Source organism: Schistocerca piceifrons, chromosome 11 (genome assembly GCF_021461385.2).
Source record: "Schistocerca piceifrons isolate TAMUIC-IGC-003096 chromosome 11, iqSchPice1.1, whole genome shotgun sequence".
NCBI classification, from domain to species: Eukaryota; Metazoa; Arthropoda; class Insecta; order Orthoptera; family Acrididae; genus Schistocerca; species Schistocerca piceifrons.
Genome location: NC_060148.1, coordinates 121,683,131 through 121,700,260, shown reverse-complemented (window position 1 = coordinate 121,700,260; position 17,130 = coordinate 121,683,131). Strand labels below are relative to the sequence as shown.

At 39.7% G+C, this 17,130-nt stretch overlaps 1 protein-coding gene across 1 annotated transcript in view; it reads left to right on the top strand.

Moving 5' to 3' along the window:
- Positions 1-16,324, top strand: part of LOC124720520 — a 76,601-nt gene extending 60,277 nt beyond the window's left edge. The window contains exon 6 of the mRNA XM_047245878.1: positions 16,147-16,324. Within this exon, the coding sequence (XP_047101834.1) occupies positions 16,147-16,173 (27 nt within the window). The 3' untranslated portion in view covers positions 16,174-16,324. The remainder of the gene's footprint in view (positions 1-16,146) is intronic.
- The last annotated feature ends 806 nt before the right edge of the window (positions 16,325-17,130 follow it).

The window sequence follows — 17,130 nt, the reverse complement described above, 5'->3', positions numbered from 1 at the left end:
TTTCTGGTGTAATTCGTGCAAATTTCCTGTCTTCGAGTACCAATCTTTCTGCCATTGAAGAGTTGTATATGACTGTTAAGTATGGAGCTACTGTATCAGCATATTCTGAAAGGAACCTGGATGGTGTACAATCTGGACCAGAGGCATTGCCCCTCCCAACTATTAAGCTGCTCCACTACATTTATCCTGTGACGGAATTTAGAAAATCCGTCTTCAGTGACTCGCTTTAGCAGCACTGTCGTCAATAACTTTACCACTGTTATCACGCAGTGAAGGTATTAATGCACCTCTTAAATTGTATACTTCACATACAACCAAAATATCTTTGGGTTTACGATCAGATTTTGAGACAGAATGTCATTCTGGAAACTATTAAAAGTCTCTCTAATTGATTTTGCGCTAAATTTCGAGCTTCTGTAAAACTTCGCCAATCTTGTGGATTTTGCGGTCTTTTAAATTTGGCATGTGTAATTCGTTGCTTCTGCACCAGTGGTCTGACCTGTTTTTTTGTCAGTACCACATTTCATTAATTTGACGCGTATCTCTCAGTTATTACTCATTTGACTTTAAACCGCATCTGGACTAAGTTTAGAAAGACTTATCAGACGGAGTGGAAACTGTATCTTCGGAATGTGTCAAGCGAATTTTTACCTGCTTTAAGTGTGAATTTTGCATTTATTTTGGTCAGTCTCGATGTTACAGTATTCACTCTTGTGAACTCTTCATGGCTCAACAACATTGTGGTCACTAATCCCTGCTTGGTCAGGGCTATTATGATGTCAAGGATGTTTTCGCGCTTCTGTACCCATTGTTCAAAATAATTTTCAGAGACGCCATTCAGTACGGTTTCGGACGACGTTTTATGCCTACCACTGACATTAAACATTTACTTTCGCCAATATATAAGAGGGTAGTTTTGCTTCCAATTATTTGCAATATTACGGAGTGTATTGGAAAAGTTCTGGCCAAGTTTCAAGTTTAAACAATCTTTAGACCTACAAAGAAGATTAGTGAGTGTAAACGCAAGCTTCCGCGTCCGTTGTAACACTCAATAAAATTCTTCTGCGTTTGAAGCCGCATTGTCAACTATAAAATTTCGACGTCTTGGCGACTGTTGCAACACGCCTTCCTCAAACCCAGAAGATTTTTACTGACCAAGATTAGTGAATGTATAAGATTGGCGAATATAAAATTGCATATGGCTGTGGAAAGGTTTATATTGGAACAACGATAAGAAATGTCAATACCCTCTGAACGGAACACAAAAGAAACTGTCGACTGGGATATACAGACAAATCAGCTGTAGCGGAACAAGTTTTTAAAGACTGTGATCATGAAATAAAATTTAGTGAGACAAGCGTGTTAGCCAGGTCATCTATTATTATGCATGTATGTATAGGAAAGCTATAGAGATTAAGGAACACCACAATAATTTCAACAGAAAAGAGGAAGGCTTACAGTTACACAGGATACGGTGGTCACCTCTCCACCAACCATTTGACGATCGATTACATTCGATCGGGAATAATGACGCTAGTCAGAGAGACTTATAGTCGGTCCCAATTGAACGTATGTTGGTGCCCTCTATATGAACGGGAATTCCACTGCCTGGCAGCCATAATTGACTCACCTCCAAAGATGTTCCCGCAGTTGGCAACGAAACGCCAGGAAGTAGTAGCTTTACAGATCGAAAACGGCATCTCAGCCCAGAGCTTTTAACTAATCACTACCCATACTACCTCAAAGGAAATATCTTAAATTTCACTACAGGGTAAACTACTTCCACCAGGAATTAACACTACAACACCAACTGTATCTCATCTATTCTTTGTGAACATGGTCAGGTCTCTTGAAAAAATTCAGCTGAACTTATTTCCATACCTTTATTGTGGTTGTATCTACCCTCTTTCGGTGTTCTACTTGCAGCCTTTGAAACTGAAGCCCTTTCTGCACTTACCTGAGACCCTCTAACCTAAAAAAAAGCCCAGTCTCCTCTACACATCCCCATACTCGTGGAACTGCTTCCTTTGTGTAGTTGACTCCTGACCCACTCAGCAAAAAAATGAATGGAAATTTCAGAGAGTGACAAATACAGGATTGTAACTGTACCAGCAGTAGCAGTTCCACATAGTGCAGGTAAACTAACCTAAGTTTAGTCTGAAAGACTAAACAATCTACTTGTAGAGTATACAAATTGTGGTAACTAAATGAAATCATAGCTCAATTAAAACTGTTTACACCTTCAGCTGGTGAAGAGAATGCTGATCACATGAGCAAAATATTATCGATCTTACATGAGCTTTGAAAAATATGCATCGTCGAGTGATTGGGGAGAGAATTGTCCACGAGCTTTACGGACTTGCATGCAGAATATTTCTGATAATACAAGGAATGTATTATGCATGGCAGGCTGATCTCAGATACGCAAGACTACTTAAAATCAAATAATGGTTTCAAGTACATTCTCACGGTCACAGACACACATTCCAAATTTGCTTGGGCCTTACCTTTGAAAGTAAAGACACGGAAGGAGGTTTGAGAGGTTTCTAAACAATTGTTGCAGACAGGACTAACTCGATGCCACAACAACCTTGAGGAATATGATGGAAGTGAATTTTACGACAGGCATTTCAAAGCAGAATTGGAATGATGTTGGATAAATCACTACTCAACAGTCTCCCATTTGGAAACTAGTATTGCCATATGGTTGAACTGGACCATGAAAAACCGAATGTGGAAGCAATTTAATCTTCAACGTATGTGCAAATGGCTGAACATACAGCCACAGATCATTGACAAGTATAATCGTATTATTCACCACAGAATTAAGAACAAACCTATCGATGTCACAAACGAACTACGGGATAGCTTTAAACCCATTATGTTCCTCATAGAGCAGATTGTATGATGTTGAGGGAACAGGGCTTTGATGAAATGGTTTAGTTTCTCATGGAAGCTCAACAGTTGGGTGAACACTCGCAAACTGCTACGTAATACGAAAAGCAAAGCTCAAACCATGCAGTAATGTGACAAGTGCTAGGAAATGTATCAACAAAGTTGGAGGTGGTATTCTCGAGAATCTGTCATCAGAAGTTTGTATCTCTGGATATAATTTCTGTGGAGCTGGAACAAAATTGAAATAGCACCAAGATTATGGTGATAAGGGCTTCAACGCATTAAAAAATGTGTGCAAAGAGCACATCACTGCCTACACTACAAATAAAGATCACCATATTGCACACCAAATACTCACTGATAACGCTGCACAGGTACATCAAGGGACGGATATTCATGTAGGACAACCTATATTTGCATATGCTGTTGGTAAGGAAATGTTTGCTAGATCTTAAATTGGGTACTGGACTAACCTTCAAGCAACACTGAATGCATCTCACTGCATTCTAAAGAAGAAGAAAAACCTATGGGATGTTTAAAAAATTGGTGACAGCACCAAAAGGTGCCTTGAGGCAGAAAAAAGGAAGGAAATGATGTGTTAAAACGCCCAGGTTCCTACCAATACCAAAGACATCTGGTGGAATAATTCTGGCTTTGATACCTACATTTACTTGGCTGTCAGCCACTAGTTTCATTAGCTAGGAGAGCTGATATATTTCAAGCACTAGAGAATGCCTGAAAAAGTGAAAAGTAATTACAAGCAACTAAAAGGGGCAATATGACCATGGAGGCCATCGCTATAGGTAAAGGCCTCTATTTACAATACAGAAGATGGCTTGGGTTGTACATTAAAAAAACGCCCAAGGCAATGGTACTGGAAAGAAGGGTAAAAACATAGATCTGCTTAGACTCACCAGAGAATTTAAAATCATGAGATTTTACAGCGTGTTTATGTAGGATACTTTGTGTTGTGTCTAGACAAGACAGCCTAGACACAATGGGAGGAAGCCGAAAGGCACGTGCTTAAACTCACGCAGGCTGGCGTGAGGTCTGAAACAGGATACGTAATGAATGCTATAAAGAAAAGTACGTAGCTTCTGGAATACTTAACTTTAATCCACATTTGTAGAACATCGATCTTGATGATACATTAATAGAATATCAATATCAATTGAATACGGCGCCTTGCTAGGTCTTAGCAAATGTAGCTGAAGGCTATGCTAACTATCGTCTCGGCAAATGAGAGCGTAGTTGTCAGTGAACCGTTCCTTGCAAAGTCGGCTGTACAACTGGGCGAGTGCTAGTACGTCTCTCTAGACCTGCCGTGTGGCGGCGCTGGGTCCGTCGTATACTAGCGGGCCGTGGCCGATTTAAAAGCTACCACCTAGCAAGTGTGGTGTCTGGCGGTGACACCACACTTTGCCTGAGACAATGTGCAAAACCACAAAACGTGGAACAGTAAATTTAGATGTTGTTCGAGGTATGGAGCTCTTGGTGATTTAAGGCCACATAAAGAATTGTGTTGTCACTTCACCAATAGGAACCAGCTGTTGTACAATGTTCGACGCTACCATGACTTCAGTTCATACCTCTGAGGATATTTCTGACATATTTTTCATCAAAATTGCATAAAAACAAGCAGTATGCAAGTCTCTGCATCATTTGAAGGTTTGATGTACTGACGTTCACTCTAATCCTAATTGGGCTAAAGTGAAAGCAAACTACTTTCCTGCAATATATGAGCAGGGGGTAGTTATGTACAGCATTGACTGGCTGGAAACACACGAAACCATAGCTAACGTCACTGGCTTAAGGAGGCAAGTTGATTTCGAACTGAAACCGATTGTAAAATCCTTGAAGAAAAGGAAGCTGAGATGCCTGGAGGGAGAGTCCATATAGTTAATGGGGATAGCAAAGGCAATGATACAACGAGCATTCAGGCATCCCGTTTTCCTGGATAAATGTGTGTGACAAATCTGAACAATATAAACCTAGAGACAACTTTTGTCTTTCAAAACTTCCTCTAGTAAAGGTGTAAGATGGCCTCTGAAGTCCCAGATGTATGGACTACAGGATACCAGAACTCCAGCAGATGTATCATGATGATTGTTTAAAATGTGGAGAGCACATCTCCGCAAGCGAAACACATTGCTGCATGCCTCAGTCCACCAGGGAACAGAACATGCTACAGTAAACTTTAAGTGCATGGTATGGAACATACTTCGGCGGTAAGGATAACATTTGGAAGATACTTTACGTGGTCATCACAGCTGTGTAAATGTCGTGAGAGAGGGGTAAAGCCTCCAGTTGGCCTTGGAAAGCTGCCAATTGGATCTGCACTCAGGTAGGATAGGAGTCGGCAAATGGATAGCACACAGAAATTGATCACCTGAGTATGTGTCAGAGGGAACGGGCCATTCAAGATGATGAGCGAGCTATACAATGCAGAATGAGAGGTCCAAATGGTAATAAATGTCCATGGAATCTGAAAGGAACATGAGTGCTCCTGTGCTAAAATATGATTCAGGAAGTCAGCTAAGAGGGAACCTCTTGGACAGGTTCTCCCAGAGCACCAAAGCAGATGGTGGGCATTAAAGTCACCAAGCAGCAAAAAGGCGTGAGGGAACTGACCAATGAGCTGGAGTAAGTCTGACTTAGTAACAGCAAATGACGGAGGGGTGTAGAAGTTATGTAGACAAAAGGTGAAATGAGGAAGGAAAATATAGACTGCAACAGCTAGCAGTCGAATGCAATGAGATGGATGACCAGCATGGCTCCCCCATGAGGTAGAATGCTGTCCTTGGGGGAACATCACAGAGGACCAGAAGGAAACATAAGCGATCAAAGGGGTTGTGAGGACAATTTTTAATATGACAATTTTTTTCTTGGAAGCAGAAAACAAGTGGACACTGCAATTCCAAGAGCAGCTGTAACTCCTCCTTGTTGGATCTAATGCCATGAATGTTCCATTGGAGAAGAGTCATAACAGGGAATGGGGATTGGGGAGGAGGGAACAAATGAAGGTTAGTCACCTTGGTGGCTGCTGAGTGCCAGCCTTAAAAAATCCACTGCTACAGGAGGCAGAGGCTGGAGAATCCTGTTCCATGAGCTCTGCAAACATATTGGCATTCTCCCTTAGTCAGCCTGTGAATTCTATGGCAGAAAACCAGTAGGCAGTGGGCACCAGCAAAATTGAGGTCAGCCAGGTTAGAGTATATGTTGCAACACCACTGAAGAAGATCTCTAAATCAGGTAAGGAGAAAACAGTTTGTTTTTGTTTGAGCTCTTAGAACTTTCTGGTTGGCAGATGAAGACTGTTTTTAACTGTAGAAAGTCTTTTGCAGGAGTACTGCTTTTGTCCTTTCAGCCTGACAGTTGTGTAACAGGTTATTTCACCACCAGGGGCAAAGATCTGATGGCTTGTTGCGCAGCTGTAGGAGCAGATTGGGATGCTACTGTGACCTGGGTGACTTCACTACTGCAATACTGAACTTGGGGTCGCACGTCTGGATGGGCATATCCTCTATTATGCATAACATAGCAAAAACGATACTGCAAATGCCAATCGTAAAATTCACAGATTTTGACTAGCTAACAACTGTGAGTGACAAAGTGGAGTTTGATGTCTACCACTCAGATCTCCTAATCGGCTTGCTTGTTAAGACACATGGGAAATTCATGGGATTACAATTGATACACCAGAAAGGAGGAGGCAAACTGCTGCCCTCGTGAGCATCTCTGCCAAGAGTAACAAATTTGCCCATGTTTTGACAGGATACGTGTTTTATTATAATGTTGACACTTGTAGGAACTCATCCGGTTTGTAATTTATGGTTGGACCGTGATGACTTCATAGCCTGCCTTAATCTTTGAGGCAAACATTACTCAGTGAGGCCATCAAGCATCAGAATGTAAATAACACCTTGCGAAGAGTTCAGTGTAAGATGGTTCTCCACACGAACAGGATAGCTCTGCATATGTGATGCTGTAAGCAGTTGAGCTTGAGAATCACAATACATCTTCAGAAGCACAGTTGCATTACATAAATGGGAATAGGATTTCACAGGGCCTGCAACTGCAACACCACGTTTCAGAATAATGCACACATTAACTGTAGCAAAGGACGGACCACTTCCAGTACATGATACCATGAGGGACCGAGGTGCAGTTGGGAGGGTCTTCAAATCTTTAGCCTCATTCTGTTTACGTATAGTACACACACACTAAGATGGTGAGTCATTGCAAATAAATAAATAAATAAATCCCCATGGTTGCCAACACCTACAATGGCATGCTCCTTCCAACTGGGGGCACCCTCAGAGGGGGGATTCACCCCACCGTAAATGACTGCTCACATCTCAGGTCACACCTCCCGAACTCCTGACAGAGGGACGAATTGGGATTTGGGAAGGTAACAGCTTAGGCAGTTACCCATCTCTGGGCCTGGACTGTATAAGAGTGTACGTGTGAACCCTACCTGTTGACCTGGAGCTTGGCATTATCCATTACCTTGTCACCTGTAATGTGTGTAATGAATGGGCCAGCCTTTAGGAACACACCGGGACAAAGGAGAAACAAAGAGAATGAGGATTCACCAGTTAAGTCTTCACAGCCTTACTGAAAGTGGCACCAGCTACTTAAGATTCTTCTTGATGGTGGCCTGTACACTGTCACCACTACAAACTTGTGTGCTTCCTGAGCACCACTGTGGCACAGCACTGAAAGAGCTGTTCAACACTATGTTCATTAATCTGGAAGGCCAGGAATCAGCTCCAATTTTTGGATATGTAGCCACTCACCCTTCCTTCTTACTTTTCTATTGCAGTATATTAGCTTGGGCTCATCAAGAGGAACCTGTTGAATTTCAGAGAGTCATGTGACATTCTGAATTCAGCCCAATACAGCTGCTGACATTCCACCTGAACTTTTATTTACCTGTACAGATATTAGACATTTGCTCTATTTATCTAGGAACAGTCACATAATGGTTGTTGCAGAGAATAGCAGTACTGACCATACTGCCTTGTAATGTTGTTGCTTATCGGTGATACTGAGTAATTACAGTAGGGCATTTTATATCTGACGTATTTTCACAAGTAATAAAAATTTATATTTCTCAAAAAGTTCTGCAGTGAATTATGAAAACTTACCTTGCACTATCAGATGCGTATCTTGTTGAGATTTCCACCTGAAATATATGAAGAAACTGCCTGTGACTTACAACTGATGAGACAGTAAATAAATATAATTGAATTAATGCCCACCAACATGTGATTGGCCCACAAAATGCTGTAAGTGAGGCTTGAAAATATTATTAAAGAGGACATGATAAACTGTTTCAGTTAATGAAACAGAATGTCAGTAAGAATTCACTCTCCATTTCCTCACTTTGTCTTCAGTTCTGTAAATATCTACACAAGCCAGTAATTTGGTTGTAGCCATACTTCCTACTAGACACTTCACAAAGAAAAGTGACCAAAACATCTTTCATCTGTCATGTACATATGTATTGTGTAAGATTTTCATTCTTTTTTTTTTATTATGAAAAGTGAGAGATGAATCGATCATCATAAGTGACACAGTTGGGCCTTTGTGCTCTGGCCAGCCCAGACCAACTTGCAGAGGTGAGGAGTGACTTCTAAACCCAACCGTAAGTTCACACTCAGAACTACATACACGCTTGGACCATTAAATATACAAACATTAATCAATATTGGCAGATTCAAAATACTTTCAGACATTGTAAATGGACAAGTTAAAACTGGCGTTACAAAATAGCATGTTCACAGATGAAGAAATACAACATTCAGAGAACTATAGATTTTTCAAAGAGAACACAGGGAAGAAATTCGTGAAACTCCTCCAGTGCTAGGCTCTGCATTTATAAATGGCGAATCTACTTTGCAATCAGTAGCAAATTTTTTATTACCTCCAGAAAGACTCTCTCCCTGCCATAATTCAATATTTAGATGAGAGGTACACAATAATTAATGCACATGCAATAATAAATCAGGGTAACAAGAACAATTCAGAAAGTAAAACAGTCCTGAGAACAGTGTTGAGAAGCATCTGATGAAGTGCTAGAGGAAAACATAAAAATTTTATTAAATTTTTATCCTCAGACTATCAGAGGATGCAGATGAGAACATTTTCTGCATAAAAGTGCTATTACATATATTTATTCACAACTGGAATTTTGACTTATGCCATTCTCCAGTGACATTTTACTATAAACTACATCAAAATTATTAAATGTCATAACTAGTGCTTAGGGAGTGGATATTAAGACGTGCAGTATGACATGACTGAAAGAAATTAGTACATGAAGTACTACCATTGTCTGGACATACAGATTATGAAGACTCCTGTCTTTTGATGAATATGCAATTTGTGAACATGGTTAACACAAGGAAAGTATTACCTCAAAAGAATTATAAAGGATTCAGATGTCACACTGGGCTACCACTTGAGAATTGTACAGCTGCCAAATTAATTTTGAACAAATACTTTCCATAACAGTCCAAGGAGAAAATGTTTATGTCTGCCTGACTGTGGATGTAAGAAAAAAGGAAAAGTGGTAAGAAAAAGACATTTAGCTAAATTGTTGGCAGATAACCCCCCCCCCCCCCCCCCATACACCACTAAAAAGACACGAGGTCAACAATAATATGATTTGAGAATATCAGATAGCTTATGTGCCAATAATGAAGCACAATTCCAAGAAGGTGATGATTTCCAGAGTCGGACATAGATACCTGTTGAAATTGACTATTATCACTGAATCATAAAAGTAAGATTCCTGGCCTGTAATAAGAGATAGCCATGTTCACAGAAGATTAAAAGAAATTCCATGAAAAGTTCAAGGAGAAAACAACACTAACAATCCCAAAATAGGAGATATATTAGAGATAGCTTAGGGCAGGATGGTCCTCTGAAGGGCAAATTGTTAAGGACTAAAGGAGCAAAATACTATTGGAATACATCTGTAAACTTTTAGAAGGCTTATAACTATAAAGCAAGACTGCTTTTATTCAAACTTCTTACAGAATCTGAAATACAGAAGACAACACGGGTCTTCTTAAAAAAACTACAGCCTCGTTTGAGATAACAACATACTTTAGCCAAGGCAAAGGACTAACTCCATTCTTCTTTCAGACCATACTAGAAAAGTGAACATTGAACACATGGAGCAGTTGTCAGAATCCAATACCAGAAATTGAATACTACTTGGTTAGAAAATGGATGTCAAAATTGTCTGTTCAACTTTTGTAGATAATTTAGCAATACTCACAGTGTAGAGAAAGCACAAAACAGAGAGAAAGAAAAACGGTAGGAGAAGCATGACTACTCGTCTCCTCTGGTAAGAAGCAGTGGTGGGTAACAGGACTGCAATATCCCAATCAAATACGAAGTATCAGGGGAAGAAAAATTTAAGGATCTATGAGAACTCATGTAGCCGAATGGTGGGGAAAATGGAGCCACAAAAGGTAGACTATGAAAGATGGTCTTTGGATTTCTGTTAACAGAAGATGTTTACAGTAAAAATTCTTTCTCCAAAATTGCAGAACCTCCAACTTGCAAGGCAGTCATTTGGCCAGAATACAGATCTGACTCACAAACACTAATTTTAGAATCAACAAATGATAGAGAAAATTATGAAAAAAGAAAAGATATTAGGAAACAGAACACCAGTACAAACATTTAAATTCAGAAACAATACAGAAGTATAGATAAATATGTACGAAAATAACTGGAGACAAAATTTGGCAAAGAAAGCTAATGAATCTTATCATACTAAAAAGAAAAACTGTGCAGAAGTACTAAAAACTTAAGAAGAGAACTCATTGGCTTACAGAACTGCACCAAGACCTACAAGAAACTTGTATAAATAAGCAAGAAATTTAAAACCAAATACAGAAACAGAATTGAGTTGATAAATACTCCACAGCAAAATAGTTCCAAAAAGAGAAAATAGAAACTGGATGTCACCTGAGTGGAAACAAGAAAGTGTACAGATGAAGGAGTAGTATAAAGAAATGTAAAACCTTAGCTGGCGTGTAATTGAGAAGGGAAAAAAAATATTGTTCCACATTTCTAATACCATCTCAGTAAAGCACAGCAATTGTATTTGTACTGCAAACATATTACAGCAAGCAGGTCAAAGTGTCTCTGCAAATATGCAGGGAACAGTATTTGGAGTGTTTTGTTAGGTTACAGCAGTTCTCAGAAATACTTTGCAGTTGTGTTATGCTGCCAGTACTGCTTGCATGCAGTCACAAAAGAGCAACACATGTATGTGTCATTCCAGCAAGAGCTTCAAGCTGCTGTGGTTACATATCTAGTGAACAAGCAAGATCATACAACAATGTAAGTATATAGTGACTTACCAAACGAAAGTGCTGGCAGGTTGATAGACACACAAACAATCACAAACATACACACAAAATTCAAGCTTTCACAACCAACGGTTGCTTTATCAGGAAAGAGGGAAGGAGAGGGAAAGATGAAAGGGTGTGGGTTTTAAGGGAGTGGGTAAGGAGTCATTCCAATCCCGGGAGCGGAAAGACTTACCTTAAGGGGGAAAAAAGGACAGGTATACACTCGCACACAAAGACACAAGCAGACATTTGTACAGGCAAATGTCTGTGTATGTGCAGATGGATATGTGAGTGTGTGCACGCCAGTGTATACCTGTCCTTTTTTCCCCCCTTTCATTCCAGTCCCGGCGTTGGAATGACTCCTTACCTTCTCCCTTAAAACCCACATCCTTTCGTCTTTCCCTCTCCTTCCCTCTTTCCTGATGAAGCAACCATTGGTTGCGAAAGCTTGAATTTTGTGTGTATGTTTGTGTGTCTATCAACCTGCCAGCACTTTCGTTTGGTAAGTCACATCTTTGTTTTTAGATATATTTTTCCCATGTGGAATGTTTCCCTCTATTATATTCATAATGTAAGTATATATATATAGATAATGATCCAAAACACACCTCTGTCAATTTTCTAAGAAATTCTTTTCAGACCAAAACCAAACTTTTTGAGTGCCTAAGACAGAGCCTGGATCTAAATTCAAATGATTGACACAGAACTTTTCTCATTTAACATTGAAACACCAACAAATATACACTTAATATTTTGCTGTGGTGAACTATATTCCTCCCATGCCACGAGAAATGCCACTAATCTGCTATCCATTGGGAATACCTTTCTGTGAGAGTAAGCTAACGACTGTAAGGCAGTATTTAAATTCACATTATACAACTTTTGCACTAGTAGCTTTGAGGAATTTTAGGACTTTTCCAAGGTCAGTGCCATGAGAGCAAGTAGAATTTTTGTCACACATTTAAATATACTCATAAACTCACTGATGAACAAAATATGAATGTGGCCAAAATAAGCGAGGAACAGAAATAAACAAAGGATTCAACAAATGAAATATTCTAACTCTGCTGACCATTGTCTCAAAAAACCAGATTTATAGCTAACTGCTAATTTGTCACTTCCCAGCTATAAAATATTATTCACAAATATTACATAAAAAACCACTAAAATTCAATTCATCACTAATATATCAATTTTTATAAACACTGATTACAGTAACACTAAATTGTACTACTGGTAAGCCAAAACTGCCACAAGCATAACCAATACATCAAACTGTACAGTGAATACATAAATTGTCTGGAACTCAACTGGATCCAGGGTATCTAAAATTTGACAAACTACTCGATTAATTTGACCAGAGCTAAATATACTCCACACTTCCATACACAAAAAGACAGCATATTTTACACTACACCTTTACCTTTATCCTTAGTGAATGTGTCTTAAGTACTTTTTTTGACAAATTAACTATTATGCAGTATGAGATCAAGATATTTCCACTTCAAATGGTTGTAATTCATACTTGGTATGTGCTACATAGTAACCAAAAACACCATGTAAATGAGCAGGAAATTATTATCTCACCTGATATGATACACTTGTTCGTATAGAAATATTTTCTTGTATTTACTTATTTTGACAGTTGCATATGATGGCAGTTTGTCATGTTTTCACTGATATTTAATGTAGTATTTATCTTAGAAGGTTTCATAAGGTTCTAAAGTGACCAGCATGAGGAGGTGCTTATCTCAAGCCAGGCTTCACAAAATCCTCACTAGAGTACCAACTAATCCAGAAGGTACATTGAGGAAGGAGGACGGGAATATACAAAGACAGCATACGAGACACTGGAACTCCTCCGCAAAACTTACTTTCCTCAATATGCTCTGGCTGATAACATAGACCAGAATGTGACCCCTGAAAGACAATGGTTCTCAGGCACCCTCGTGATGACTGGGTGTTGTGTGATGTCCTTAGGTTAGTTAGGTTTAAGTAGTTCTAAGTTCTAGGGGACTGATGACCATAGATGTTAAGTCCCATAGTGCTCAGAGCCATTTCAGCCATTTTTCTCAGGCGCTCTAAGAGAGGACTGGGAATTGGCTAAGGAGTGTGACAATTTCAGTAAAATCCAGTGGGCAGTGGGAACATTCTAACTGTTCAAGCCACCTGGCCCAGATGGCATCTTTCCATCTCTCTTGAAAAAGAGTAAGAGTCCTGTGCAGGTTATTCAGGGTTAGCCTAGCAGCAGGAGTCATTCCCAATGCCTGAAGGGCAGTGAAGGTTGCTTTATTCCAAAGCCAGGGAGAATTGATCATAACAAGGCCAAGGATATGAGACCAATGAGTCTGGTTAATGTATATGTTGGGGAGAGGAGGTTAACTAGGGCTCCTGCGCATTCAAACCCCAACACACACGACCAGGTATATCAAATGAGACAGCTCTCCATCTATTTGTTGGGAGGGTGGAGAAAGCACTTTGCTTTCAAGAAATAGCCCTCTGCATCTTCCTGGACATCGAGGGGGCTTTTAGTAATTCAGCCTTCGATGCCATGGTTAGGGCTGCGAAGGTGCATGACCTACTGACCTCTATATGTGGGTGAACTAGGGCCACACTTAGTGGAAGAAGGGTGGAGGCCACAATAATGAATGAAATGGCAATTAACGCCACTAGAGGTTTTCCACCAGGAGAAGTTTTGTCCCTTTTGTGGAATCTAGTGGTGAATGAACTCATTTAGGAACTAAATTCCAGTCAATGTTTTTGCCAAGGATAAGCAGATGACCTTGTCATAGTAATACTTGGCACAAGGTGCGCTTGACATTGTGGAAGACTGGTGCATTAAACAGGATGTACAGGTTAATCCCAAGAAGACTGATGTATCAATCACAAAGAAACATATACAACACTCAAGTTGGAATGTAAAGCTTTTCAATGAAACCCTACCTGTGAAGTGGATAGTGAAATATCTAGGGGTAATCTTAGCTGAGAAACTAACATGAATTTCTCACATTAAGATTATCTGCTGGAAGGCGAATTGTACTCTAGTGAGTACCAGAAGGGCTTATGGCAAAAACTGGGGCATAAGACCCTGAGGTATGCACTGGATATACACCACAGCAGTTAGACTTAGGATCTCCTATGGGACCGTATTGTTGTGGAAGAAGGTAGAAAATCAGGTTGCAGCTAAGGAGCTTGCTAAGGTAAAGAGACTGGCCTGGTTAGCCATAACAGGGAAAATTAGTAGCACACCAACTGCTGAGATGGAAGCCATGCTGGACATGCCTCCACTACACCTTTGGGTTTAGATGAAGGCAGCAGCTGATGCATACAGACTCAAAACTGGTAAAAACTGGATCTCAATGGGACACACACACCAACACACACACACACACACACACACACACACACACACACTAAATCAGTAAGTGGGGCAAATATATGAATGGCTGGAGAAATGCAGACCAACTACATAATAACTCCAACTGCTTTAACAAGCCTAACAATATAATAATTGGAAGCAGAGAGCAGTGCAAAAAGCAGTTCGACACCATATGGGTAGAAATCAGACCAAGGTGCTGGGGTCGGGGTGTCTCAGATTCAGCGAAGACTGGAGGGCATCATCACTCTAGGAAAACTGGCCTTGGTATTCCAAGCTGAAATTACTGAAATCAGGGTGTGTGTGTGTGTGTGTGTGGAGGAGAATATACATAGTTGCTACAAGGACCGTAGTATCTATTCAGCCAGGCAGCCTTGAAATCATTGGTAGCTCCTGCAAATAGATCTAAGATTATTGTAGTATGTCACAGTGCTCCGGTGGAGCTAGGGGAAGCAATAGGGTAAACCTAATGTGGGTCCCTGGCCACTCAGAGATCGGTGGCAATGAACAATCCTAAAGACTGGCCAGGATGGGGGCAAAGACTCCATTCATTAGACCCTAACCTGTCCTTACAACCACCACGACTATGATCAAACTAGAACTACAGAACTGGCTTACAAGATAGTACATAGAATACTGGAGCAAGGTCTATAACCAAAACATGGTAAGATAATTATGCCAAAGCCATGTTTTAAAAGAAGCTCTATAATCCTAGGCTTGAACAGGAAAAATATTAAACTTATGGTTGGGATGATGACCAGCCATGAGAATTTCAAATAACACCTACATACCACAGCAAGAGGGGCAGAAATTTCGGGGCAACTAGAAGTGGAGAAATTGTGTCTAACAAAGAACTGGTAAAGGGACTCCTTGCACTACCTAAGGGCACTGGTTGGCTTTACTACATACACAGGGAGCAATCCACACAAACTGTTTCAGTGCAGGCAGTGTCAGGTTAGATCAAAGCTGTTTTAGCTTCCCTGCCAAAATCAAACCAAATCAATCATCCTTAGTGAATTTGTGTTTAGGTATTTTTTTGACAAATTGACTATTATGCAGTGAGATCAAGATGGGCCGAGTTCAATTGGTTGTAATTCACACTTGGTATGTGCTACATAGTAACCTAAAGCGCCATGTACATGAGCATAAAATTATGATCTCATCTGATATGACAAACTTGTTTGTAGAGAAATATTTCCTTAGATTTGCTTATTTTAACAGTTGAATATGATGGCAATGTAACGTTTCTTCACTGATATGTAATGTAAAATCAATCTTAGAATGTTTGGTAAGCCTCAAAGTGAACATCATGGGAAGGTGCTTATTTGAAGTTGTTTAGTTTCAACAATAACAATGTACTTTCGATCACTGTTAGTTCGATTTACTTTTGTAAGATGCTTTGGAGCTGACTAGCATTGTATGGTTTCTTGAGGTTTTAAATAAGCAGTGCTTTTGTGCCTCATGCCCTTTGGTAATATATTTGTGTTTTTCACACAGTCTGGGCTGGTGAACAGTTTCTGTTAAGCCTGCGCAAGTTTTGACAGTAGTTGAACTGAAGTCTCTGGGCAGCCAACCAGTTGTGCGACTTAAGTTCTCTAAAATTGTATGGACGATATGATTTTGAGCAAAATTTGAGGATTTTCACATTTTCTCATTGTTGTATGTTTTGTGACTGAAGAACTTTCACTTTGTGCAGCTGATAGTTCTCTTTTGTGTTGAACTTTGATCAGACAGTGACACAGCGTGAAAAATGAACTTATATTGACCCAAAGTTGGAACTTAGATTTTAGTTCTGATTTCAAAGTAGCTTATGTAACTGGGGAATCTGTCAAATATTATTCACATAATTGAACTGCATTATTATCAGTCTGAAGTGTTCAACCTTGCTATGTGAACCTATATAATTCAATTTAATGATTTTAAGTATGGCTATTTCTACTTTTGAGTCTTACATTGACAGTATACACCATTCAACTTAACTTTGCCACTGCATTTACATTTCCTTATTTAGTTTTCACTGCATTTAAATTCAGTTTAAACAACATGTTTAAGTATACATTAACTATTGCAATATATGCCTAACTTCATACTTTTAGATGTTGCTTGACTGACAAAATATAGTGTAGACAGCTGGTGGTTTTAACAGGGTAGATACTCAGTGGTGGATGGCTGTGACCCATGCATGGGACTGTAGAGGTACATTCCAACATCTGATTTGGTCACTAGCCTGAAACTCAGTACATCATAGGACCAAATTCACAACATTAACATTACACGTCTTGAATGAAATTACTCAGTAAGGAGTAAGCTCACAGTGTCAGTAGCTGGACTGAAACCATCATCAGTGACCCTACTGTCACACAAACTGAAGGTAACAGATAATACAAGGCCAAAAAATTCAATTTGCTCTTCCAAAGTTATTTTATCGTGGAATATTGTAATGGAGTTCCTCCTTTCAGTACCGGTATAAACATCAAAATG